This window comes from Nicotiana tomentosiformis, chromosome 5, assembly GCF_000390325.3.
Source record: "Nicotiana tomentosiformis chromosome 5, ASM39032v3, whole genome shotgun sequence".
NCBI lineage: Eukaryota > Viridiplantae > Streptophyta > Magnoliopsida > Solanales > Solanaceae > Nicotiana > Nicotiana tomentosiformis.
The window spans coordinates 136,784,189-136,811,371 of NC_090816.1; the positions used below are offsets into that span (position 1 = coordinate 136,784,189).

General features: G+C 34.1%; 5 protein-coding genes across 6 annotated transcripts; 3 read left to right on the forward strand and 2 right to left on the reverse strand.

Annotated features, from left to right (window-relative positions):
- Positions 1-1,400: 1,400 nt before the first annotated feature.
- Positions 1,401-4,277, forward strand: LOC104121033 (uncharacterized). The gene is made up of 2 exons (XM_009632929.4): positions 1,401-1,777; positions 3,640-4,277. The coding sequence occupies exons 1-2, from the start codon at positions 1,468-1,470 to the stop codon at positions 3,978-3,980; spliced, it is 651 nt and encodes a 216-aa protein (XP_009631224.1). The 5' UTR covers positions 1,401-1,467; the 3' UTR covers positions 3,981-4,277.
- A 33-nt stretch (positions 4,278-4,310) lies between these two features.
- LOC104121034 (acyl carrier protein 3, mitochondrial) lies at positions 4,311-6,760 on the reverse strand. Of its 2 annotated transcripts, none has more exons than XM_009632930.4 (3): positions 6,626-6,760; positions 4,863-5,076; positions 4,311-4,733 (listed from the first exon to the last, which is right to left on the reverse strand). In XM_009632930.4, exons 2-3 carry the CDS (start codon positions 5,067-5,069, stop codon positions 4,542-4,544), a joined length of 399 nt encoding a protein of 132 aa, XP_009631225.1. In that variant the 5' UTR covers positions 5,070-5,076; positions 6,626-6,760; the 3' UTR covers positions 4,311-4,541. The 2 variants fall into 2 exon arrangements, with proteins under 2 accessions (XP_009631225.1, XP_070031527.1); XM_070175426.1 differs by having other exon boundaries at positions 4,863-5,096; positions 6,626-6,701.
- Positions 6,761-15,815: 9,055 nt separating this feature from the next.
- Positions 15,816-20,490, forward strand: LOC104121035 (mannan endo-1,4-beta-mannosidase 6-like). The gene is made up of 5 exons (XM_009632931.4): positions 15,816-16,340; positions 17,794-17,994; positions 18,902-19,024; positions 19,399-19,610; positions 19,787-20,490. Exons 1-5 carry the CDS (start codon positions 15,930-15,932, stop codon positions 20,199-20,201), a joined length of 1,362 nt encoding a protein of 453 aa, XP_009631226.1. The 5' UTR covers positions 15,816-15,929; the 3' UTR covers positions 20,202-20,490.
- A 2,115-nt stretch (positions 20,491-22,605) lies between these two features.
- LOC104121036 (acyl-CoA--sterol O-acyltransferase 1-like) lies at positions 22,606-23,664 on the forward strand. The gene has a single exon (XM_009632932.4). It carries the CDS (start codon positions 22,606-22,608, stop codon positions 23,662-23,664), a length of 1,059 nt encoding a protein of 352 aa, XP_009631227.3.
- Positions 23,665-25,019: 1,355 nt separating this feature from the next.
- On the reverse strand, positions 25,020-26,531 carry LOC104121037 (acyl-CoA--sterol O-acyltransferase 1-like). Its single transcript, XM_009632933.4, has one exon. It carries the CDS (start codon positions 26,273-26,275, stop codon positions 25,226-25,228), a length of 1,050 nt encoding a protein of 349 aa, XP_009631228.1. The 5' UTR covers positions 26,276-26,531; the 3' UTR covers positions 25,020-25,225.
- Between the last annotated feature and the right edge of the window lie 652 nt (positions 26,532-27,183).

Below are 27,183 nucleotides of genomic sequence, written 5' to 3' on the forward strand. Positions count from 1 at the left end.
TGGATGTTTTATGATGCAAACAAACCTAAAGATTTTAATGGAAAAAAGTGCATATATTTTTGTGTTTTGTTTACGGAGACATGATTTAAAGTTTATAAGTTTTGAATTTGCGATCGAACTTATAACTTGTTTTAGTTACTGAATTCGTAAAAAAATATTTATATATATTTAATAAATTTTTTAATATATAAATATAAAATTTAGGCAAAAGCTACTGATTTTGTCTGTACCCGCAGCTCTGCCCCTGTATGTGGAGATATAGATGGTTGAGGTAGGCTTGACCAAAAAAAATAAAAAAATTAATAATATTAATATTATTATTAATAATAATAATAATAATAATAATAATAATAATAATAATAATAATAATATTGTTCGAAGCTTGACAAGTTGACTACTCAAAATTATTTAGTAAGTAATAGAGATTTTGCTTTGCTTGCCTGCAAAGAGCTCAATGTAGTTGACGACATTAACACTTGGTGGAGCTTTAAATGTTTGTACACCTTAATTATTTTTTATTTTTATTTTTGTGAATTAACAAATTTATAAGTGATAGAATTAGGCTACCAACCTGATAGTTAACCTTCCAATATTTCTTTCCAACTTCAAACTTCTTCCTCTTTCAAATTAATGATTTCACTATTTTACCCCTTTCTTATGATGTCAACTACTACCATTTCTTAAAAGGGCTAAAATACCCTTTTCTCTTTTCTCTTTTCTCTTTGATATTAGTTGAATATTAGTATAATTTTTTCCTTTTCAGATATATATAACTCCTTGCACATGAACTCGGAAAAAAAAAACAGAAATATTTTGGATCATAGATGCAAAAACTCGAAAGCACATTTAATTAGCTAGTGGCTGGTACAGCGTAATAAGAATTAGAATCTAAATCAAATTTTGAGTTGATATTCGTTGGATTTAATTTATATACATTGGTAGTGTGAAATACTTTCTATGATGTATGATATCAAGTGTATTATTATCCTGTTGTAACAAGTAATCCGCCGTATCTTTTTAAGTTACTTGTCTCATTTTTGTGGACGACATATGTAATTATTTTTTTATTGACGCCATAATTATAAAAATTATTTTACACCGTTGTATATAAAAGTTAAATCTATTTTATGACGTAAATAACATGCAAAACAAAAAAGTGGTTAATGAGAAGAAAAAAAAAGAGTTAACGATCGTGAGTTTTTTTAATAGATCACTAATGCATTAAGCATCTAATTAATTGTTAAAAGCCTGAATTAAAATTTCGGTTTCTTGTTGAATTAAGGAAGCTCAAGGTTATAAATGTAATACTAATAAAGAAAGTAATTGAAAAGGGCATGTGAACCATGCAAAAGCTTCTATATAAAACCAAAGATGGTAGCGTTTCATTTTCTCTTCATTCTATCTGATATATGATCTTTCGTTGATACCAAGTTTTATTTATTTTTCATTATCAACAACATAAAGATTATGAATTTTTTCTTCAGCACATTTTTTGGACACAATAAAATTGTGAAGACAAAAATGAGCAACATTTTCTTGTTTATCTTCTTCTTTTTCTCATTTCTTGTTCTTGAAAGTTTGGCTATAAAGAGAGTTTCTATAGTTGAATCAATTACTATGAGAGAAGATATGATAAAAATGGCTGGTTATGGAGAAGAAAAGCTCTCTACTGTTTTTATTCATGGGAAAGTTGTTTGTGATAATGATTCTGGCTGTAATAATAATAATAATAATATCAAGGATGAGATTTCAGAACTTGGTCCACGAGCTGTCCCAGGTTTGTGTTTGTCTCTCTTCTATAATCTGTTTTTTATATATATAATTGTGGTGTCAAGGCTAGTTTGTATGCATCTCGGTTAATTTCACGAGTACATGTTACCTCCTACTAATACAAATATCTGATAATTAACTTTGTCCACCAAAATTTAGATAAATGGAAAGAAATCGGGTGCCTCCTATAAAATTTGAACTTGAGACATCATAGTTTTTAACCCACTTTTTAATAATCCGAGTCATTCTTATTCTCTTATTTATGATTTTTTCTTAAAAATAATGTTTGGAAAAAGTGTAGTGAGACAATCGTTCGTTTCATTAGGATTATGTATGTGTCAAACTTGATTATAAATTGTCTATAGCAATATTATTTGAAATTCTTTTAGCGTAGTACAAGGACATGCGTAATTATGTTACTATATATTTGAAGCCAAGCTGAACATTTATCAAATTTATTTTTACAGTGTATAGTACTAGTTATCTAGTTTTGAACATTTTAATTTGCAGATAAATAATTAATAGTTGAAAGTTGAAACGTCCGAAGATTAAATTAGGACAGTTTGTGTTGTTAATTAAACCATAGGTAGATCTATATCATCAATAAAACTCAGTTTAATGCTAAACTTACTCCATTCATGGAACATTAGGATTCATTTAACTTAGAACGTTTCTTTGCATAGAAATAACCTTCTTTTAATAAAGTCCTTAACAGTTACCATATCAGAGAGATATTGCATTTATTGAACCTATGCTTCTAAAGTAAAGTTAAAAATAAAACAGAAAAGAGAAAAGGTATTATTAAGAAAAGGCAGGATTGAATATAAAATTTTGGAACTCGTAGAAGAATCTATTTAATAACTCACGTTGCTTAGAACCACGAGGTCTAGTGTTCAAATTAGTAAAAATAAAAAATATTAGATAATTTCTTTCTGTCTGTAATTCTTTCGTAGCAGTTTGAACTGACCCAGGGCTATCAACGTGAACATTAGAATAATGTTCACGGTTATTTAAAAAAAAAAAAAAAAAAAAAGAGCCCTCCCGTTGCTTCTATTAAACACCACCAATTTCTGTTCTTGTAGGGTAGGTGGAATGGAGTTTTTTGTAAGGTAGGATTCTACCAAAGGATAGTGTTATTTGAACCAAAAGTAGTAAACAAACATAAAATAATATTATTACTGCCACATGCATATGCAAATTCTGGATTTATGCCGGATGGATTCGATCGTTAATTTTTTTTTTTTAAATCACTAAACCCATTGTGTATTTGAAATTATGAGTTATATATATATATATATATATATATATATATATGTATGTATATATATATATATATATATATATATATATATATGTATTTCGTGTTAAAAATAGTGGATTGGCCTCTCGCCATATGTGATAAATTTCCATAGCTGGATAGAGTTTACATGGAGAAACATGTTCAGTGAAAATTCATATAGCCTTTGGAACTGAAGCGTAGTAGCTATAGTTGTTGTATTGCAGTAACTGGATAAAAGAGAAATTTGCAATAGGCTGACGAAAAATGTAAAAATAATTTAAGAAACATTAATCTTTAGAAAGCCGAATTAATAGCCATAAATACAGAGGGTTCATATAGTAAATCTCCGGTAATTTGATACTATTAAGGTATAATTGATTGATTGAAGTAATGTCAATTTCCAAAGGAATAATCACTACTAAGCTCCCGCCATGCCACAAAGGGTCTATTATACGTAGTCTTACTCTGCATTTCTGCAAGATGTTTCCACGGCTCGAACTTGTAACCTCATGGTCGCACGGCAACAACTTTACCAGTTACGCCAAGACTCTCCTTCACTACTAATCATATATATTACAAACATATTTCAGGTGCATCAGTAGCTGTGTTCTGTGGATCAAGTGGAAAGGCAAGAAGATCATGGGCAAGAAACACTACAGATGAAGATGGAGAATTCCTTATTGATCTTCCTTCTCATCTTCATGCTATTCCAAACTTGGAAAAAACATGTCTAGTTAAAGTACTTCATCTGCCAAGAAACACCATTTGTGAACATTCTTTTAGAGGAAAACACAAAGGACTCGAGCTTACCTCTATCGGTGATGGCATCCGTACTTACACGACAGATACAATTCATCTACCCCCTAAAGTTTCACAAAGGTGCAGAAAGAGAGTTGACAAAAAGCAACAAGAAACTGTAAGCATCATTTAGGGCAAAAAAATGAGCATGTCCAACAACTCATTCTGTTGGCGCTTCAGTCACAAACATTGGGTTGTTGGATTATAGCTCGGAACATGCTGGTATTAGCCCACAGTTCATCTTACGCTTCCTCCCACGACAAGTTTATGTGTGTGTGTGTGAGAGAGAGAGAGAGAGTGAGTGAGAGAGATATAAATACAAGTTTCTTGAGAAAAAGAGAGATGTAAATACAAGTTTCTTATATGAATTATGTGTAACAGGTACATGTATTTCCACTGAGAATATGAGTAGCCTTTCATATAGTCACAATAGTTTCCACTGAGAATATGATGCACAAAAGTATAATGAAATATATAAGCATAATTGTATTCACTGCAGAATCAATAACTTAAATAGTGGTGAGTAAATGTAGCAAACATTCACATGGATCCACAAAATCTGAAAGAAGAGCTAGAAGAAAGTTGAGGATGATGTAATCCTTGGACTCAACAACTTGTCATACAAACTATCCAGGAGAAATGTTCAGAAGAAACCTTGTCTTTTTAAATGATATGATGCTAACTAAAAAATTACTTATGAAGTCTTCCCGTCTTTCTTCTCAGCCCCAGAAATGATATATTGAGCGACATCAGCACAACATTTAAGTTTGTCTGCTTCTTCATCAGGTATCTCAATTGAGAATTCTTGTTCAAATGCCATGACAAGTTCCACTCTATCTAAGCTGTCTAGGCTCAAGTCCTTCTGGAAATCAGCACTCTCATTAACCTATAAAAGATTTCGAATTCAGCTCCACTATTTGACTCATAGTTTGCAACAAAAGATGCATTGAGTTGACATTGTCCGATAAGAAAGCTTGAGAAAAACTCTGATTAACAAAAAATAGAGGACTTGTACCTTGGTTGCATCGATCTTATCAAATTTCTTCACCAGGTTAAGCACTCGTTCTTTTATCTCATCCTGATTGGTGGCACCAGAACTGTTGCAAGTGCGTATTTGCAAATTGAGAATATTTAACACATTCCGGCTTTCAGCTTGAAACTGTACTTGCAATGGGATCCTAACCCTCATATACTTCAGAATAGAGGATCTCAAGCTTTGCATTGTGAACCTATAATAAGTTCAAAGTCACTGTCACAGTAAATGTACTAGCATCAAGAATAGGCGTTTTTTCTCAACATTTCATGTTTCATATCTACGTATTAGGAAATTCACCAAGATAAGAGTGTAGGAAAAATCTGCTAAATCTAAATAGTCATTACAAGTCTTTTACCCTGCTGAGTATGAGTGAATATTCGACAGCTTTAAGTCTATGAGATGCAAAACTGTAAGCAAGTTTGCTTAACAAGCACTAAATCGAACCAAACTTCTAAACAGTAGAGCCAAATTAACCCCCCACCCTCTTGACATACAGCCGATAAGTCACACGTTGTACTCAACTGTATCTTATAGCGGACTTATATTTCACATCCAACAATCATACACCTACTGTATTGTACCACTTAACAGGCCTATTCTCCACAAGTATATGATCATATGAGCAAAAATGTTGCTACTCCTTTTGACTGGATTATACCTTGCCCTTTTGGTATGAAAAATTTCCTCTGCTGTTAGCCCTGAAAAGATATTAACCTTGCTCCAGGAAATATGTCCCTCAAAACACTCATGCTATGTACGAAAAGAATGATTCTAACCCTTCAATATCCAACAACTTTGTCACAATCCACAACCCATTAAATTAATTTCCAATTTACCATTGGATTAGATAAAAAAAATTCAGAACTACTCTTAGCTAATAGAAACTAAGACACTGAAGCTTATCGCCTGCGAAAGAGCATAATGAAAGGAAACAGGTGAAATATTAACGAACTACTCAATCCATAACCACTACATCAATTATGACGATATCTATCAGATTTATACGAACAGCCAAACTCCGAATTCAAAAGGGTATCAAAATTGCCCTGTTATGCTTTCAAAATCCATATAAAGGACCAAATTTGAAATTTTAATTTTTATAAAACCTATAGAAACTAAAGAACCAAATTCAAAATGTTAACTTTTACTTTTTTGTAATAATGATGGTGTCGATGCCAGCGTGCGACTATTCCACTTGGTACTTGCTACCTCCCACCAGCACAAGTACCAAGTAACTCTGTCTACCAAGACTTAGGCGTATGGGGAAAAAATCACTTAGTGTCCTTTGTGTGAACCTTAATATCCAAGGTTTGCGCTCACCTACCCGTTACCACTAGGCCACACCATTGGGCGCAAAATGTTAACTTTCAAAATATCCATTAAAGCATCGAAGTGCCAAATTCAAAATATTAACTTTATAACACCAATTATAATTCTTTTTGATAATCAGCTTTATAACTCGAATTATAAATCAAAGAACCAAATTCAAAATGTTTAGTTCACAACCTGAAAAAAATGTTAACTTTATGACACCCATTAATCCATTATAAACCAAATCACCAAATTCGAAATGTTAACTTTCATAGCACCCATTAAAGATTACAACTTGAAGTAGCGAGTCACCTAGTTTTCAAGTGATGATAATAAGAGTAAATGGTACAAGTCCATGTTCTTGTTAGGCAGAATGCTGAAAGATATATATAGAAAGAAATGAAACAGCTGAGAAATCGCAGAAAACTTACCAATTTTAGCTTTCTTCTTAGATGTTTTCTGATTCTTTTGATACTCTTCTCTTTGCTTTATTGCCTCAACGAACTGAAATTTGCAGGGGATGGTTCTGGGCCGGGGATATGGAACGGATAGCCCATGGGGGAAATACAGAAATAGTCATTCTTTGGGTTGTTATTTACGGATTAGCCAGTACTTATTTTGTCCTAAAAATTTGAACTAAGAATCTTAATTTACGTACTTTGTGTCCTAAAAAATTAAATTGAAAAACTGAAATTAAGGAAATATTAGCTAATTTCTAAATAGAAGCCCTCTAGAATAGCTACCTGGTCCATGATGGCCATTATGCATACAAGTTGGGCCACGTCTGAGATAGCCCAACTAAGCACCAGCCCAATTGAATCTCGTGGTTAATCAGCCCAATTGAGTTGTAATCTCTTCTTCTTTTCTCATTTTTAACAAAGTTAACAGGAGGAGTGAGGTCTAGCTCACTTAGTGAAATAGTTCCTTCCATAGTTGAGATTAAAGGTGACAGGGGGCCGGTCCGGTCCGGGTTACCGGAAAAGTTGACCGGTCGGTCATCGAACCGGGCCGGTTACCATTTTTTCCATACCGGGTTTACCGGATCCGAGTCCATCCGGTTATTTAATGAACCGGAATGGTTATGTGCCTAAAGGGTCGGGCCTGGCCGATTTTATTTAAAATTATTTTTTGTATTTTGTATAACTACCGTAATTTATATTAAGATAAAATAAAAATATAAAATTAAAAAATAATGTTATAAAAAGAGTGTTTGAATAAAGGACGCAATTGTTTTAAAATCCTTATATTTGAATATTTTATTAAGAATTTAATATAATAGAATACAATGAAGATGGATAAAAATTGCACTTGTAATTTGCAATTTTTTTTAATTTCAAACTTGCATATTAAAGTTTACATTTAACAACAACTAAATTAACGAAAAAAGAATAAATTCAACGTTTAATTATTAAATATAAATCCAGAACTTCAAAGGTTTTGCATTGTCTTAGTAAGTTCTTCATAATAAATATGAACTTCTTGGCCATCTTCTGGAGTGTTAAATTCAGATGGGTTACCATGTGGTTAATATATCTCCAAGTTCCTCGTTTTCTAGTTTATCAACATCTTCACATCCCTGATTTCTTTGTTCCGATCTAATCCAATCTCTGGAACATACTAAAACTTCCAAAGTTGTCACGCCTCAAATCTGAAGAGGCGTGGCCGGCACCTGGTGCCATACTCGACCCTAGCGTACCACTCTATAACTGTGAACTCTGGAGGGTAGCCCTCAACTTAGGCTGATGAGGCCATATTTTGAATCATCTGAAAATAACGTATACAACCAGAAATAACAAACTAAACATCTACATAGGGCTGGTAAAGCCACAATTTTTTGATATAAAAAATGTACAGGACTCGTCTACAAGCCTCTAGGAATAACTGAATTATATCATGGTCGGGACAGGGCCTCGACCTACTCATCAAACCTGTATATATAAAATGGACTCCAAGGTATCGACCTGGTAACTCTGAGGAAGTGGAGCTTACAAACCAAGCTGATGTTTGACTTTATCTACTAGGAAGGTTTATCCAGTTGTCTATTAGTACCTGCAGGCATGAAATACAGCGTCCCCAGCAAAAGGGACGTCAGTACAAAATAATGTACCGAGTATGTAAGGCAACAAGATAACTAAAATTTGAAATCGAACTCATAATATAATAACTGAAAGTACCTAGGAGTCAAATGTAATTTGAAGATATGCTTACCTGCTAATACTGACGCATCTCTCTTAATATAGTAAGTAAAATAGTTGTACGACCCTATAAGGCTCGATATGTATAACTACTCTGCCGTAGTAGGCTCGCTCATAGGCGCTCAGCCATACTAGACTCTGTATCTCGGCCATTCTGGGCTTGCTCATAGGCACTCGGTCACAGTAGGATCAGTATATAACTTACCATATGATCAGAGGTAGCCCAATAGGGGCCTGCCCATCGATTATAGCTCGATGGTGGTGAAAATACTGTAATACTATATACATATATAGACCCTCTGCTCTCTTTACTGGAAGAAAATGATAATTAACTGAATATAAAGTCCCGATAAGGGAGAATACTGTAACTTCTGAGACTAGGATAATGTGAATAAATTCATGAATATGAACTTCTTTTTATGTCTCGTTATCAAATATATGTAGTTACGAGATCATGCTAAAATGAAGAAAAGGTTTAGCCTTAACATACCTTTGCAATCTTCTCTCCAATCGTCAACCAAGGTCAATATGATCTTCTTACGTGTACAATGAGTAACCCGACTTCGTCGTCATCATATAAGCATTTTAACTCTCATATTTCAAAAACAATATTCTACAAAAAAATGAACAGCACCTCCCCTATTTTTACTACATCCCATAAGTTACTAAAAGTCACCAAACAGTCCAAACAACAATAATATAATTCACAATAAACTCTCTGATTACTTCAACAACTATTTTGAGCGGCAAGCTCGATTTACAATTAACAAAATATAATTTAATCCAATTCCTTTTCCATGAATCTTCCTAAAACTTGTATAACATCATACTTATACTTACCATATCATTTTCATCCCAAAACATCATATGAATAATCTTCAAAAATAGTCCATGCGCCTAGCACCTTAACCTTTATCGCCAACCTCTTGTTTTTCATGTTATCTTCTTCAATCCACTGAATTAGCACATAGATAATCTTAACAACAGCAGACACAACACAATCAAACTGTTTATAATAATTTTCAGCCACAACCAACCATATATATAGCCTCAACACAGCCCACAAAAAAAAGATAATGATTCCTTATGCCATGCCAATTACTATCTTGAAGATTTTAACTCAAACAACTCAAATAACACATGATTAACCTTAAGCATAACCAAGAACATGATTTATATACCTTAGGAAGTAGATACAACTTGAAATTTCAGCCATAATATATATATATATATATATATATATATATATATATATATATATATATATATGAGAGAGAGAGAGAGAGAGAGAGAGAGAGAGAGAGAGAGAGAGAGCCTTAAAACAACCAAACAAAAGATAACAACAACTATTTCCCTTTCAAGTGTTATCTTGTAATTTTCATCCAATAACTTAACCAACACATAGATAAGATTAATCCCAAGAAATATGGTATTATACATACCTTAAAGAATCTGAAAAAACTCGAACCAAAGCTTCCCTTATCTTACAACCACCCTTAATCACATCACGACACCATAGAGACTCTCTTCATCACTTAGGCTAACTTTTGATGTTTGATTATGATGTATTCCTTTGGAATTTGTTTGAAGCCTTTGGGGAGCTGTTTGGGAGGGTTTTGAGAGTGTGAGTCTGGAAGGAGAATGAAAAATGAGCAAAGCTCATCCCAAAAACGAGATAAGAATAAGTGAAGAGTGGGCCCCGGCCAAGTGGGTCCCTCATGCGCAATCTCGCGAAAACGCAAATATCTCTCTACAATTGTGTCGTATTGATGAATGATTTGAAGCGTTAGAAATTAGACACATGGGGATTAAATTAAATATAAATATCTACCTGTAACTCTCAATATATTGGGAGAAAACTTCCTCGCAACCTGGCCTATAAACCTACTAGTTTCTCCGAAGTGCGGCGATGTGACTTGGCGACCCTACTTTAAAAATCCATATTTCTTTACTCTGGTATCGTATGAATAAATGGTTTGGACCGTTGGAAACTAGGTTCATATACCTTCATTTTTGTATGATATATGTCCCAAAATGACATCATAAAGCTTACGAATTAATTTCTCAAAAAGGCTCGTTACAAGACAAATCTTAACTCAATTTTTTCGCAACTTAAATCCGATTTTCCCCAAACTTTATATTCTATATCCAAATATCATATATAGTAATATAATGACTTTAAAATTATTTAAGTCATTTAACCAATACATAGATAAGATTAATCCCAAGAAATAGGGTATTATATATACCTTAAAGAATCTGAAAAAATTTGAACCAAACCTCCCCTTATTTTACAACCACCCTTAATCACATCACGACACCATAGAGACTCTCTTCTTCACTTAGGCTAACTTTTGATGTTTGATTATGATGTATTCCTTTGGAATTTGTTTAGAGCCTTTGGGGAGCTGTTTGGGAGGTTTTGGAGAGTGTGAGTCTGGAAGGAGAACGAAAAATGAGCAAAGCTCATCCCAAAAACAAGATAAGAATAAGTGAAGATTGGCCCCCGGCCAAGTGGGTCCCATAGGGGCCTCATGCGCAGTCTCGCGAAAATGCAAATATCTCTCTACAATGGTGTTGTATTGAGGAATGATTTAAAGCGTTAGAAACTAGACACATAAAGAATTAATTAAATATAAATATCTACCTGTAACTCTCAATGTATTGGGAGAAAACTTCCTCGCAACCTGGCCTATAAACCTGCTAGTTTCTCCGAAGTGCGGCGACGTGACTTGACCACCCTACTTTAAAAATCCATATTTCTTTACTCTGGTATCGTATGAATAAATGGTTTAGACCGTTGGAAACTAGGTTCATATACCTTCATTTTTGTATGATATATGTCCCAAAATGACATCATAAAGCTTATGAATTAATTTCTCAAAAAGGCTCGTTACAAGACAAATCTTAACTCAATTTTTCCGTAACTTAAATCCGATTTTCCCCAAACTTTATATTCCATATCCAAACATCATATATAGTCATATAATAACTTTAAAATTATTTAAATCATGATTAGAAAGTCTCATATTCATCTTAACTTACTTAATACTTCGGTAAACCTTTCGTATCCTTGTAGGAGAATTTCGTCCTTTTTTAGCTTACTTTAGATAATCCTATAATGACAGTGACGTCTGAAGTATGGGGTGTAACAACATGTCCCCTTAGAAATATTTTTCCCCAAATGATAACTCTTAAAGGCTTGCGAAAATGGGACGTAACATCATTAAATCACTTTATATCTTTCAAAGAGGATCTCATTTTCAAGCTTACATAATTGACTTACGATATACTTTCACGTACAAAAACATGGGGTGTAACAAAAGTATTGCTTCCCAATGAGTGACGGGTATCTCCTAGTTGTTGTCTTGCTTGACTAAATGCACTCTCTGATGCAACAGTTGAAATTGGCACATTCAGCACGTCCTGAGCATTAGCGGAAAGAACAGAAAATTACTTTTCATTCTCATGCCACCATCCCAATGGTGAAAATTCCTTTGTGCGAGGTTCTGTTTGCTTTTGCAAGTAGAATTGAAGTTCATCAATGTTCGTGCCACTGGTTTTAGTTGAAGGAAATATAGACCAAATATTATAACCATCAAGGCTTTCATCTTCATCCATAGTAGCAGATGCAGTAGAAGTAGTACAATGCATAGTGGGATTAACATTTCCTACATTAATAACATCATCATCAATTATATTTGTATAATAATTATATAATTATTGTAAATAATTATTTAGCTTGTTCATACAACAATATATATATCTGGGATTTCAGTTGGTTCAATCTCCATATAAGTATATAAAGCATTGATTAATTGGTGACAATTAGACATCTTAATAGAAGGTTTTAAAACAACACCAATTAAGTAAATTAGAGAAAATTGAAAGAAATATTTTTTGAATTTTGCTTGCAAATTTTCAACAGCATCCTTATATTTTTCTTTCTTCTTAAATTCAAAGAGAAGAAAAGAAATTTCAGCTATATGTACTAAGCCATAGTAATAGTAGGGTAATATGCTCCAGAAAACTCAACAGTAGCTGTATAAAATTTATGTAAAAATTTAACAACATTATTAATGGCCTCCCAAGTATTAGTTGTTAACATACGATTTGTATCAGTATAATGCGCATTAGCAACTTCAGTTATCGGCAATCTATATTTGTAGCAAAATTTTAAAAATAAGTATGTATAATTCCATCTAGTAACAATTTCATCTGGCATGAATCTAGGGTTAAAGTTATGCTCGGTAAACTTAGTCTTAAATTCCCTAATTCTAGATTGTCTATTATTTCCTTGAATAACACCAACTGCTCTTATAACATGAGTAATCTCAGTTGAAAATAAATCAAGCCCACTTTTAACAATTAAATTATAAACATGACATACACACCTAACATGGAATTTTTCGTCAAGTGGTGTTTTCAAATGTAGATTTAATACTGAAATATCAGAATTATTGTTAGAAGCATTATCAAAAGACATACACAATACTTTTTTTTTATTAAAATTATAAAATTCAACAATTTCGCAAATAGTAGTACTTGTAAAAATAGCAGTATGACTATGATCTTCACCATATTTAAAAGCGATAATATGTTTTTGCATACAATAATTATTATCTATCCAATGACATGTAATTGTCAAATAACATTTCCATTAACAGCATGGCCAATATTAGAAGTTAGAGAAACTCTACAAGGAAGGTGGTCAAACAAATAACATATGTATGTCTGATATTGTCTATGAAGTCTACAGATATCAGATCTACAAGTACTTCTAGGGATACATTTAAATAAAGGATTATAAATCCTTTGAATATACATAATAAGATATGATGAAGAAGCAAAAGAAAAAGGTAGACAACCCAAAGCAATTATTTTTGCTAACTCCTCACGAATCTTCATTTTATCATATTTCATAAGTCCTCTAGTACTAAGGTTTAGAGTTCCTTGATTTTCATCTAAATCAGATCCCCATTCTATAGGATGAGTAATTCTCAGATGTCTACTAAGTGTCCCAGTCCCCCCTAAACTTCCTCCAATCTTATGTTTCAAATCATCTTTACAAATTTTGCATCTAACTCTATCAAAATTCTCTATTTTCTCAAAATATTTCCAAACTTTACTTATCTTTCTTCGATTACTAGTTGGAGCCACATGTGGTCTACTACTAGCGCCACGACCACCACCCCTGCTACCAACTCCAACACTACTAGGTGTAAGAGGTATCTCATCTTCAATTTCTAATTCATTATCTTCTATACCGAAATCTTCCTGTAATTATTCATAATCTATATTATGATCAGGTGATGTTTCAAAAACATGTGTAAAGTGATTTAAATTACTACTAGAAGTTGAAGTAGTACCTCTTTTTCTATTTCCCCGATTACCCCGATTAGCAACCTTATTACAAACTCTTTTTGCAGCATTAGACATATTGTAAAAATTTAACTACTAACAAAAATTAAATATGCAAAAAAATAGTAAATAAGAGAAAGAGTTGGAGGGGGTGCACCGAATTCCTTGATAAATTGAACACTTGATGATTTTTGAAGTCTTGAATATTTGAAATTAAATTTCGCAACTCCAATATTACCACGAAGAAACGCCAATTTTTCAAAGTTCAAACTTCAAATAATACCATAAATTAAATTCCAAAAAAAATGAGAGCCAAATAGTTGATTGTAATTTAGGTGAAGAATGAGAGAATGACAATTGAGAATTTGAGTTTGAGAAATGAGAGATGAGAGATGAGTGAAGAAATGAGGGGGGGGGGGGGGGGGAGGAGATGTATTTATAGTTTTTTAAATGATTAAATTAGTAATTACTAAAAGTGTTATTTTTTTTTAAAAAATATGCCCCAAAAAGGACTATTCTTGCAAAACATCCGTTGGGCAACCGTCAAATTGGAAGCTGACAGTTGCCAACGGTCAAGTTAATTTTAATTTTTTTTTAAAAAAAAATCTGAAATAGCCGTTGGACCGGTCCGGTTAACCGGTTCACAAGTGATTTGATTTTACCGGTTTAGATCAGCCCCGTTAATCGGAATTTCGAAGTTAGCCGGCTCAACCCCCCTCCCCCCCCGAACCCAGCCCTGCCCGACCCCCTACCTACCGGTCTGGTTTAATACCAGTCTGGGCCGGTCCGGAATCGGGTCAACCCGACCCATTAAATACCCATAGTTGAGTTAGAGGGTTCAAAATCCCAATTCATTAATTCATTAGGTCTGAGCTCTAAGTAAGGGCAACCCAGTGCACTAAGCTCCCGCTATGCGCGGAGTCCGGGGAAGAGCCGTACCACAAGAATCTATTGTACGCAGCCTTACCCTGCATTTCTACAAGACACTATTTCCACGGCTTGAACTCATAAATCTCCTGGTTATGTGGCAACAATTTTACCAGTTACGTCAAGGCTCCCTTTCATTAGGTCTAGCTCTAAGAATTTGAATACAAATGTCAAACAATGAAGCCCATTGAACACTACCCATGTCAAAATACAAAGCCCATTTGTCTTAAGTTGGAAATAGGAAACGAAAGCCACTAAACAGAAAATAAGATTGAGACAAAAACAACCTCAAACCAAGACAGAAAAGAACACTAAACCACACGTTTCATCCTCGTCCATAAATTTTGGAATCTTCTCTATTTTAGCATTTCTGTTCATCTCCTTTTCCTGTGGAAAGTTGCCAAACCTCCTTACATAAGATTAAGAAACAAATAATAGGGACAAAGAAAAGAGAGAAAAACAAAAACAGGGGGCAAATTATATTATCCCCTTCGCATACCAAATTGATATATTCCTTTTAATCTTAAAGAGTTAGTGTAGCAGTGAGATGTCACGATTCGAATAGCAGTGTATAAACTTCCAAGTTTCAATTACGGTGGGAGAGGTTAAAATATTTGTATCGGGTAAAATATAGTATATGCGGACGTTTCTCGAACAGACACGTGGCTGTGGTGAAAGAATGGATATGAGTCGGTAGTCAGTTGATACTGGATATGTGACTGGTATTATATGAATTCCGAGGACACAAATATTGAAGAATTACAATTGAAAGCAAGACAACGATTGGAGAAAGCAACATTTAAGGAGCAATCGTTTGAGAAATTTCAGCATTTACTCCGAATGCTATACAGGCATTAAGAGAGATATTTATTCATTTTTAAGAAGGCGAGATTTAGGTCATACTTAACTATTGACAACAGTATTTGCACTCATAGGATTAATAACAAAGCTACTTATTACAAAATATTATGGTGTGATGAATAAGTTTTCTTCCTTCCGTAATCAGAATTCTCGTGTTTGACTCCTACAAAGAAAAAAATATTGTTCGGAAATGTTTTCTTCCTCAACGAGCCTTATGCAGGTATCGAACACCGTGTGAGAAATTAAAAAAATAAAAATAAAAATAAAAAGCCACCTACTCCTTATTTTTTGGGAAAAAAAGTTTACGCCTTATTTGAGATGGTGGGGGCATAAAATAATAAAGCCCATATAACTAACACTGAACAAGAAAACAACCTACAAACTTTCCCAAATGGACACACAATGGAGGGACAAAAAACTATATCCAGCATTAGGCATTTTCACCATTCTTTCTCTTTTGTACTTGAACTTCAATGACAACCTTAATTTCTCCTTCCCACAAATCTTTCTAAGGCAACCAAAGATGGGTTTTGTTGGAGTTAATAAAACTCAATTTGTGATCAAGAATGAGGACCCAAAGACTCATTCTTTAACATTTCAAGAATTGTATATTAATGGGTGGAATTCTTATTGGTTAATGGAGGAAAGTGTGTGGGAATCTTCAAGGTATAGAGTCTCTGAGATGTTGAGAAGAGGTGCTGAAATGGGCTTGAGTGTTTGTAGGACTTGGGCTTTTAGTGATGGTGGTGGGCCCAATGATCTTCAGCTCCTACCTGGAGTCTTCAATGAAAGGGTGTTTAAGGTAATTCACTTCTAAGTTTGTTTGATTTTATAGCAATTATTTGGATTATTGAAACACTTTTGTTGTAACTTGTTAAACTCATTCAAGTATCTAATTTCATTCTGATTTTCACTGTGTTATGGTGGTGTAGAGTGGGAGGTTGATTTGTTTCTCTTGAGACAGAGATAATTTCCTGTTAGTAAAAGTTTAGTGAAAAGAGAAGGTAAAGGTTGATTCTTTGTAAAAGATAGGCATATATAGTTAAATACTATGCTGCAACATTTGGTAGTATTTCTAACTTCACTTTAATCGTAAGTGAATCATCGACTAGTAATGAAGGTTGCGGCCTAGCTGTCAATGAAGTTGGACGAGAATCACGGAAGACCATAGTTCAAATTCCAGCACAGACAAAAAACGCTAGACGATTTTTTTCTCATTTGCGTAAAATTAGTGGGTAGAACAATTCAGATACCTGACGAACAGATAAGAAGATCGGGATAGCTGGGATGACCTATTTCATGATCAGATGATCCACCTCTTTGTCGCTTGGGAGGGATAACGCGGATAGGTCAGATACGAGGGAAACAACCCATAAAAGAGAGATCGGATGCCTTTTTGATGCAGTTCACGATGCGGAGCCGCCAACTAGCTAAGCTAGTTGTAGGTGCACGAAAACTGCCCCAAACACCTCCATTATAGAAAATAATGAATAATCGACCGACTAATTCAGTACCCTGTTGTAATGGTGAGGAGTTGGAGCTGGTGGAATAACAGGTTTGGATATTCAGTTATATTCAAAAGCTAGCTGGGCTTAACTATGGGTGGACTCGCCTTTGGTCATATCATTGGCGTACTATGAAATCATAATTTGAACCTATAGGATTTTATGCAAAAATACATTGAAGGACTCAACTTTTGGTGTTCAACATAAAGCGCATCAGTTAAAAGAGTACTGAAACATTCCAGTAGTCTAAATTGCTACATTTAGCAAGCGAAATAGCTAGCATATAGTATTCTACAATGATAGTACTGACGCATAATTTCCTATGATTTCAGCATCCAGGCAACTTAGTTTTGTGCTGATAGTAGATTGCGTTATAGATGGCCGAAGATACAAATTTTATGTAGTATTTGCTCAAAATCCATTATATTCAATCTTTGATATAATCGATCCCGTGCCATAAGAACGCTGCAGAAAGGAGCAACAGAAACCACAGACTAGTAGACCGCAATAGAAAAAACAGACATTATATTGCAGCATTTGGAATTTCTGATGATTGTCTTGTCCCTATATCTGAAAGCATATGTCCACATAATTCTGTTCATCTTACTGGACTGTTACATATTATTGTGCATGGCATTTCTTAGTGATGCAATTTTAGGCCTCGTGGAATTTACAAGTCCCATCCTAGTACAATAAATCGCCACCCCTTTTTCGCATTTTGATATAGTCTAATTATCCTATCAATTTCAGGGATTGGATTATGTTATTGTTGAGGCAAGGAAACATAACATTAGATTAATCCTCAGTCTTGTAAACAATTTAAATGCTTATGGTGGCACTGCTCAATATGTGAGGTGGGCACGAGAAGAAGGTGGTACCAATGTGTCTTCATCAAGAGATTCATTCTTTACCAACCCAACGGTCAAAGCGTACTACAAGTCTTTCGTCAAGGTATGTTCAAATGAAGAAAATTATGCCATTCTAGAATGTGAATCCAATATACTTCAAAGAAAACTTTTTTTTATTTTTTATTTCTAGCTTTCTTTTCTTTATTCTCCGTTGACATTAATATATGTTTTCCATTTACAAGGGTCTTCACTGTGTGGAAAGCATCCAAGGTTGGCATTCATATACAATTAGCAGCATCTAACTAGTTTAAAATCTGTTTCATGTCTTCAGTAGTCATGATCTGATCTAACTTCAGTTGACATGTGTCTTCGGAATCCCCTAAGGAGTTGCGTCAATGTCATGTTTTAGACACAGGATTTAAATTTTTTATTAGTACTGCATCGCATTAGTGTAGGCTTCGACGAAGTAACATTATGCGAGTCAGCCATTCATAGCCTGAAATGTATGAGGGGTCTATTTTCATATGGTTGCTTTTTTCTTACTACTTCCTCCTAAGAGGCATGATCCAAGAAATGAGATCATTGTGGAATTCTTACTAAATCCTCAGTTCTCTTTGTAAAAACCCTGGTAGCTATTGTTCTTTATTTTTGTGAAGTTGTCACCGATCAAAGCAAAGAGGACATGAATTTGGACACATAGTGTATTAGTCATTGTTTGGTGTACCTGTTCTAATTACAAAGGAAAAATACCTAGATCAATGAAATTCTTCTGGAAGGGCGTCAGAAAAAAGCATTTTTTAATAGAAAAGTTAGCAGCTGTTAATGAATTTCTAGCTCCAACTTCCAGTGGTTCTATTCAATTGTTCATCTATTCAATTATTCATCTTCTTGTAGTGGATGGAGCTTCCTTTATTTTTCCTCAACTTCTTTCTATATACTTTAAGGCGATAAAATAACCAGCCATGGCAGGCTGGTTATTATAATTCATTATTCTTTTTGACACATGGCAGGCTGTTGTGACTAGAAAAAACTCCATAAGTGGAGTCAAATATTCTGAAGAACCAGCCATATTTGCGTGGGAACTCATAAATGAGCCTCGTTGCGAATCCAGCTCATCAGCTGCTGCTCTCCAGGTGAACTTTTTTTGGATTATACTGCTTGTTAGTGAGATTTGGCCTCTCAATGACACAGGAAAAATGGAATATTGAAGCCAGAGCGACTAGCATGCTCTTACCTTAGGTGGAACAATCTTGTGTAGTGAAATTGGTCAATTAGCTAAAATAGTTGTTTTCCGCATGTATGTTCAAGGAAAATAAAGCATCTGACGCAGAAAACGCTTGCAATCATGCCACCTGGCTTTACAGTAGCATTTCTTACTTAAGACTGTTAATTACTATAATTAGTTCGCATATCAAGATTTCTGGGATAATACATAAAACCGCTATTGCTCGTCATGACGTATCTAGTACCTTCTTATGTTTAGCTCGAATGTCGATTTCGTGAACAGGCGTGGATAACTGAGATGGCTGGATTTGTCAAAAGTTTGGATCAGAAGCATCTCGTGACTGTTGGACTCGAGGGCTTTTATGGTGTGGAAAAAACTGGAAGCTTTGGAGTGAACCCAGGAAAATGGGCTGCATCACTTGGAGTGGACTTCATTGAAAACTCCGCTATTGACAACATCGATTTTACTTCCGTTCATGCTTACCCCCACAGTTGGTTAGTCAAAGCAGAATAAATTTATTCCAACTCGTTCCCAAATCTGGTAGTAGTAGTAGTAGTATATGTAGAAGTTTAAGCTTGTTTTCTTTCAAAAAGATGCAGCGTAAACAGCAAAAAAATATGCATTTATCACTATTTCCTTATTGATTCTGTTAAACCATGTTGTGTTGCAGGATCCAAGGTATAAATTCAGACGCGAAAGTAAATTTTCTATCTCATTGGGTTGATTCTCACATTAGTGAAGCTGAAAAGATCCTTAAGAAGCCTGTTCTTTTCACAGAAGTTGGGTTTCCTTCAAGTACGCAAAAGGAAGGATTACATGACAGAAATATTTATTTGAAAATAGTTTACGACAAGATTTATGAGTCAGCAAAGAAGAAGAAAGCTGGTGCGGGAGCCTTAGTTTGGCAGTTGTTGGTGGAAGGAATGGAGCGATATGGTGACAAGTTCTCGTTTATAGCGTGGAAGCATCCCTCTACGTATAAGCTGATAGTAGAGCAATCTTGCAGGCTACTCAATACATCTTCTCAAGGCGCCTCACATAGAAAACTCAATCGAAAAGATCATTGTTTCGCTAATGCATCTTAAAAATGATAGTTGATTGATCAGGGCGGACAAAAAAAAGGACGAAAGTTACCTCTAGAAATAGCCAGTCTTGAATGGTTTGTTCTGACATTGATCAAAGGTATGTAAAAGAAGCAACTCTGAGAAGTGTTAGCTCGAGGAGTGCAACAATCAGCTCATTTTATCAGGTACATAAACTCAGTTTTCTGTTGATGTATATTATATCTCGTTTGTACATATTACAATAGCAAAAGCATGTAAGTGGTTAATTCCTTTTCAATTGAAATAATAAGTGATTATTTTTGTAGTATTACCAGTCATTTGTCATCAATTCTGTACATTTGGCACTTAATGTTCCCTGTGACAGAAGTACATGACATATGGTAGGGAGCGCTTCTCTCTTTAGCGGGCTATACACCTTATACAACGCGAATCTGGAATAGTAATTCAGATGCAGGATGCATAAAGCCAAAAAGAAAAACAAAAACAAAAAAAGAACTGCAAGAGGTGAAGAGGTGTTCTTATAAAGAGTAGTACAACTCATAGTTTAGCCTGGTATTAAGTTAATACTCCTACTATTTAACAATTGATAATGTCTTACAAAATTCATAGCAATATATGCCAATATAAAATATAGAGAATTTTTAATGTATGTCTTTTTTGTTTTATTTTCATTCTTACTTTGTACAATATCGGTTTTGATGAGCTTAATTAAATGATATGATATAATCGGTACGGATTTATATAGCTCGCCCCAACTTATTTAAGATGGAGACAATGTTATTGTCGAAATTTTTTCGAAATATCAGTTCATGCTGAGCTTTATCATAAATAATCCTATTAGTCCAACACTAATACTTGTATTATGGTAAGTTAACTACATTACACCTCTAAGGTACGATCCTTCCCTGAACCCTGCATAAATACAGGATATTTTGTGTATCCGACTGCCCTCCGAACTCTGGAGCTGGTCTTTAAAACAGCATTAATTTCCATTTATTGCTCCAAACAATTGAAGTAGGGCCATGTCTTGGGTTGTTCAATAGTGACTCATCATCTTGTTATGGTCTTAAATGTTGACGACCTTGTCCTGCACATTGCCTAATGCTTTGCCACTGCATTAACAATGAATAATGCTTCATAAAAATGTGTCGATAAACGGGCCTAGAGTTCAATATTTTAATTGAAAAAATAACATTATATAGCTGCTCTCAAAATAATAGCCGACAAAATATACTTCCTTCGTTTACTTTTACTTGGCACGTTTTGACTTTTCACGCCCCTTAAGAAATAATAAATGAAGTGCATAATTTACCATGATACCCATATTAATTGATGCATATTTTATTGGATTTGAGAAAATAATTTGAAATGAGTAATAAATACTGTGGGTATAACAGGAAAAAGAATTTGTCTTCTCTAGATATGCATAAAATGACAAGTAAAAATGAAAATCTATTTTTAGTATACATGCAAGTAAAAGTGAACGGAAGGAGTATATTTTTTGTAATATATATATATATTTCTGTATTGTTATATACAAAAATATATAAATGTTATATATTTTTGCGGCTACCGGATATAAATAATTTCGGTTGCATACTAAAAGTGATCTTTGCCCATTTTAATTGGATAGTTAGTGTGGTGAAGAAATAATCTCTTGTCACCATATATAATTTGAATAAAAAATTTGTGTCTATAAAGATTTCTGTATTTATTTTACCATCCTCCTGTGTTATTTTCGCTGATTTGTTTTTGTGGGTAAAAATAGTTACTATATAACTTTAAAACCATTTGCGATGGCGTCATATCTTAACTCTTGTTTGGGAGCTAGAAGGGAAGGAAATATAAGAGAGTTAATAACATACTTGAATGTTAGGTTTAGTTTTTGAATTTAATTTCTTGCAGTTATGGTGAAAACATCTTTACTCAACCGGATACTTGTAACGTAATGACAAGTAAATTTCTATGATAAATATCAAGTAGTAACTTCATAAAAATGATAATTGACCAACTATAACATATTAAAATATACTGATCGCGAAAAGAAATTATATATTGTTAGTATGGATAACTTAAATCCTTTATTGTTTAGATAGAAAAAGAATAACAAGAATGATCTACACTTACTATTACCTATAGATTATGTTATTAAATAACTTGATTACAATGACAATGTAAAGGACAATTAAAACTCTTTACAAAAGAACATATTGCGTTGATCATGTGCAGAATATATTTCCTAATTAGTAAACGTATCTTAGATGACGACTACTTAATTATCTTATGTGAAAGATGCTCTCTCCCCAACCCCACTTCACATGCTTCCTAAGTCAACCATCATATAATATGTTTTTTTCTATCAGAAAATAACCAAAGGCATCTCTTTCTTCTAATCCATTTTCCAAGAAGAAGAAAAAGAGGAGAAATGGAAGGGGAGATCCACAATTTCATAGTAGTATGGGCTATTGTTTTAGCAAGTTTATGTTACTCTCACACCATTGTCAAATTCTTTCCCAAAGGCAACTCAAGATTTCTTGCTATAATTCCCATTGTTTGTCTATTTTTCATTCTTCCTCTTTATCTCACCTCCATTAATCTTGGTGGCACTACTTCTTTCTTCATTGCATGGCTAGCCAATTTCAAGCTTCTTCTTTTTGCTTTTGGTAAAGGCCCTTTGTCATCAACCCCACCCCTCCCACTTTTAACATTCATTCCCTTGGCTTGTTTGCCTATAAAGTTTCAAAATTCATCAATTAGCAAGGTTGAAACCACCAAAAAGAGCACAAGGTCAACTTTGAATCATGTAACCAAAATTGCACTTTTAGCCATTTTGATAAGGGTGTATAGCTATAAAGACTATTTGCATCCAAAAATCATTCTTTTCCTCTATTGCCTACACATTTACTTCATGCTAGAGATCATATTGACCATGGTTAGCACCATGGTTCGTGTCGTGACTCGAGTCGAGCTCGAGCCACCCTTTGATAAGCCTTACTTGGCTAGCTCACTTCAAGATTTCTGGGGTAAGAGATGGAACCTCATGGTAACTAATATACTCCGTCCGACCGTTTATGATCCTGTCCGGTCGATAGCGATGGATTGGATCCCGAGGAAGTGGGCCCCACTTCCTGCTGTTCTCGCGACGTTCTTCGTCTCGGGGCTAATGCATGAAGTGATTTTCTACTACATTGGAAGATTGAAGCCTAGTGGTGAAGTCATGGTCTTCTTTCTCCTTCATGGATTGGCTTTGGCTCTTGAAATTGTGATCAAGAAAGTGTTGAATGGCAGAATTTGGATTCCTAGAATTATCTCAGGACCATTAGCACTAGCTTTTATAATTTTCACCAGCTTTTGGTTGTTCTTTCCACCATTTTTGAGGGGTGAAACGGAGCTTAAAGCATGTACTGAATCTCTAGCTTTCTTAGAATTCCTCAAGCATGGCAAACTAGTTAGTCCAACTAATATCACATGTCCACTCTTGTAAGATCTTTATTTTTTAACGTATTTGACCGCTCGACCAATAATATTTACAGCCCCTAGCTAATAGATGTGCATTATACACAAATAATGTACATATAAATTTGTCTCTTTTTGTCTTCTTGAGCCGAGGGTCTATCGAAAACAACTCCTCTACTCACTCGGGATAGAGGTAAGGTCTGCGTACACACTACCCTCCCCAGACCCACTTGTGGGATTTTACTGGTCCTTGTTGTTGTTGTTGTTTGAGCGGATGACTATTTAAGTTAATTTCTCAGATTTTTATTCACAATGGACCTTGTCTAGCTAATTTTCACATGTACAATTGTTCTTCTCCTTTAATACCAAGGTTGAATGAGATATGATAGAATTAATTTGACTGCCGTTTTAAATTTCCTACTGTTAAAACATCGTATGTGTCTTGTACTACTAATGTCATTGAATTTTAAGATGCACTTTCGTGATAAAACTAATTCTGTCTTTGTCAAAAGCTAACATACAATGTATACGGACATGATAACTTTTAGTTGTGGAAACACAACAAGAATGTTGATGTCATGATCAAAGAGATCTGGTTTCTTAAATCAAATATTTAAAATTCAACTATAAGTAATAAGTGTATATTAGTAAACTCTAACATAAGATTAATAACTTGTTACAACATTTTATTAAATTGCTTTAAAATTCTATATTTACCTCTCTTCGCATTGCAAATTGACAGTAAGTCTCTGATTAAGTGTGAAGGGATCTCATCCATCTCATCATATATCGTTATTGAGAAATAACAATATAACAATAAACCTTAACGTACTCTTAAATATGACCGCTTATGAATTCAAAACACATATAACATTTAAAACTATGATGAGAGAAACATTCCTTCAAAATTCAAATATGTTTAATGATTTGTAAAAAAGATTAATATTAGTTATTAGCTGCAGATGTTGCGTTTATGGGATTTAATACATCATCAAGATCCACAAGGGATAATACAAAAAAGAGAAGACTACTTGAACCGCCGACCTATAGTGACAATAATACATTTATTATAAAAGGAGAATGTTCATATATTATGTATTTTGACTAATTTATTCAAATAATGGCACATGGAAAATATATTATAACGCACCTCTTATGCTGTTGATTTTGACCCCGTCAAAGTCAAATTCACATTGTTCTTCTAAAGCAAACTAAGGTTAGGAGACTTTTTTTTTTTTGTTTTTCTTTTAATTTTAATTATAAATTATTTAAGTTGCACGCTACTCTTTCCCATGATGTTGACAGATACTTGATAGGCATTTGGACATAAAAATTATAATTTTTGGAAAAAAAATAGTATTTGGAGTTAAGTTGAAAAAATGATGTTTGAAATTTGAAATTATATTTGGACATGCATTTCACTTGATAAAATATTACAGTTTGTGAGTGCGAAAAATTTCTAAAAACTTACAACATTTTATGGATAAACACATTTCTGGAAAAAAAGTCGAAAAAAAGAATTTTTTTTTATGGACAAACGGGTCCTTAGTATAAATAATTTATCACTAAATGACCAAACTAACCTAATCTTACAAGAATGGACAGGTGATATTGGAAGGACTAACTAGTTTACCATACCTAACAAATTCTAAGAAAGCAAGAGATTCAGTACATCCTTTAACATCTGGTTTACCCCTCAATAAAGGTGGAAAGAACAACCAAAAGCTGGTCAAAATTATAAATCCCAGTGCTAATGGGCCTGAGATAATCCTAGGAACCAAAAATTTGCCATTCAACAATTTCTTGATCATAATTTCAAGAGTCAAAGTCACCCCATGAATGATAAAGAAGCATGTGACTTCCCAACTAGGATTTTGTCTTGATATGTAGTAAAAAATCAGCTCATGCATTAGCCCGGACACGAAAAACGTCGCGAGCACAGGAGGAAGTGGGGCCCACTTCCTCGGGATCCGGTCTAACATTATAGACCGGACAGGATCGTAAACGGTTGGACGGAGTATATTGGTTACCATGAGGTTCCACCTCCTACCCCAGAAATCTTGAAGTGAGCTAGTCTTGTAAGGCTCATCAAAGGGTGGCTCGAGCTCGACTCGACTCACGACTCGAACCATGGTGCTAACCGTGGTCAACATGATCTCTAGCATGAAGTAAATGTGGAGACAATAGAAAAAGAGAATGATTTTTGGATGCAAATGGTCTTTATAGTTATACACCCTTATTAAAATGGCTAGAAGTGCAATCTTGGTAACAAGATTTAAAGTTGATTTTGTGCTCTTTTGAATGGTTTTAATTGATGATGTTTGACACTTGATAGGCAAACAAGCTAAAGGAATGAATGTTGAAAGTGGCAAAGGTGGAGTTGATGACAAAGGACCTTTACCAAAAGCAAAAAGAAGAAGCTTGAAATTGGCTAACCAAGCAATGAAAAATGAAGTAGTAGAACCAAGATTAATAGAGGTAAGATAGAAAGGAAGAATGAAAAATAGACAAACAATGGGAGTTATAGCAAGAAATCTTGATTTGCCTTTGGGAAAGAATTTGGCAATGGTGTGAGAGTAGCATAAAGATGTTAAAACAATAGCCCATACCGCTATGAAATTTTGGATCTCCCCTTCCATTTCTCCTCTATTTCTTCTTCTTCTACTTCTTTTGGGGAAGATGGCTGGAATTAAGGACCCCCTTTATTATTTCTAATAGAAGAATAAAAATACATATAATGATGGTTGGCTTAGGGGACATCTTGAAGTGGGATTGGAAAAGATTCACATAATTAGATTAGTCTTAATCTGAGATATGTTTAATGATTATGACATACATGTGGCACATGATCAAGGAGGTCTGGAATAAATAAAGGAGTTCTAATTTTTTTTCACAATTGACAATTTAATGTAATCAAAACTTTTGAAAACCCACTATATATAAATAATCTTCTATGAATTAAACTTTTATTATATGCACTTATATGGTTTTTTGGTACTGTCCCTTTTTGTCTATATTTTCATTAATGTGGGATGCTTTCCTGAGCCGATAGTCTATTGGAAATAATCTCTCTATTCTCATAAGGTATGGGTAAGGTCTGCGTACACACTACTCTCCCCAAATCCCATATTATGAGATAATACTGGGTATATTGTTGTTGTTGTTGTTGTATATGCACTTATACTAAAACAATTTTTCACCAACCGTGTATTCTAATTTGTTGTAGCAGGCGTCTTGCGTTATTGTTCAGATTACTGAATCATTTTTTTTTGGTTTGTAAACTAGGAACGCGCAGCTGCTACACTTCAGGTGCGCTTTGGATAAACTCCACTCTAGTATTATAGCTCGCAAACCACATTAGAGAGGTTAATAATCTTTTATGAATAACAATTATCATTATCATTTAACAGTGCAAAATTAAATTCTTTTTATACTGCAAGTTTATAAAAGTTAAACTGTATTTAAATCCCCAATTCGTGTCCGTGTACAATGTACTTGACTGTTGTTGGTCCTCTTGCGGATTCAATAAGGAATAGTCTGTTTCTGC

Excerpts from the sequence above, each read along its gene's own strand:
- LOC104121033 (XM_009632929.4), top strand. The coding sequence starts at position 1,468 with ATGAATTTTTTCTTCAGCACATTTTTTGGACACAATAAAATTGTGAAG. Across the intron at positions 1,778-3,639 it reads TGGTCCACGAGCTGTCCCAG|GTGCATCAGTAGCTGTGTTC; the intron begins GTTTGTGTTTGT and ends AACATATTTCAG.
- LOC104121034 (XM_009632930.4), bottom strand. The coding sequence starts at position 5,069 with ATGCAAAGCTTGAGATCCTCTATTCTGAAGTATATGAGGGTTAGGATC. Across the intron at positions 4,734-4,862 it reads ATAAGATCGATGCAACCAAG|GTTAATGAGAGTGCTGATTT; the intron begins GTACAAGTCCTC and ends AATCTTTTATAG.
- LOC104121035 (XM_009632931.4), top strand. The coding sequence starts at position 15,930 with ATGGACACACAATGGAGGGACAAAAAACTATATCCAGCATTAGGCATT. Across the intron at positions 17,995-18,901 it reads ACTACAAGTCTTTCGTCAAG|GCTGTTGTGACTAGAAAAAA; the intron begins GTATGTTCAAAT and ends GACACATGGCAG. Across the intron at positions 19,611-19,786 it reads CATGCTTACCCCCACAGTTG|GATCCAAGGTATAAATTCAG; the intron begins GTTAGTCAAAGC and ends GTTGTGTTGCAG.
- LOC104121036 (XM_009632932.4), top strand. The coding sequence starts at position 22,606 with ATGGAAGGGGAGATCCACAATTTCATAGTAGTATGGGCTATTGTTTTA.
- LOC104121037 (XM_009632933.4), bottom strand. The coding sequence starts at position 26,275 with ATGGAAGGGGAGATCCAAAATTTCATAGCGGTATGGGCTATTGTTTTA.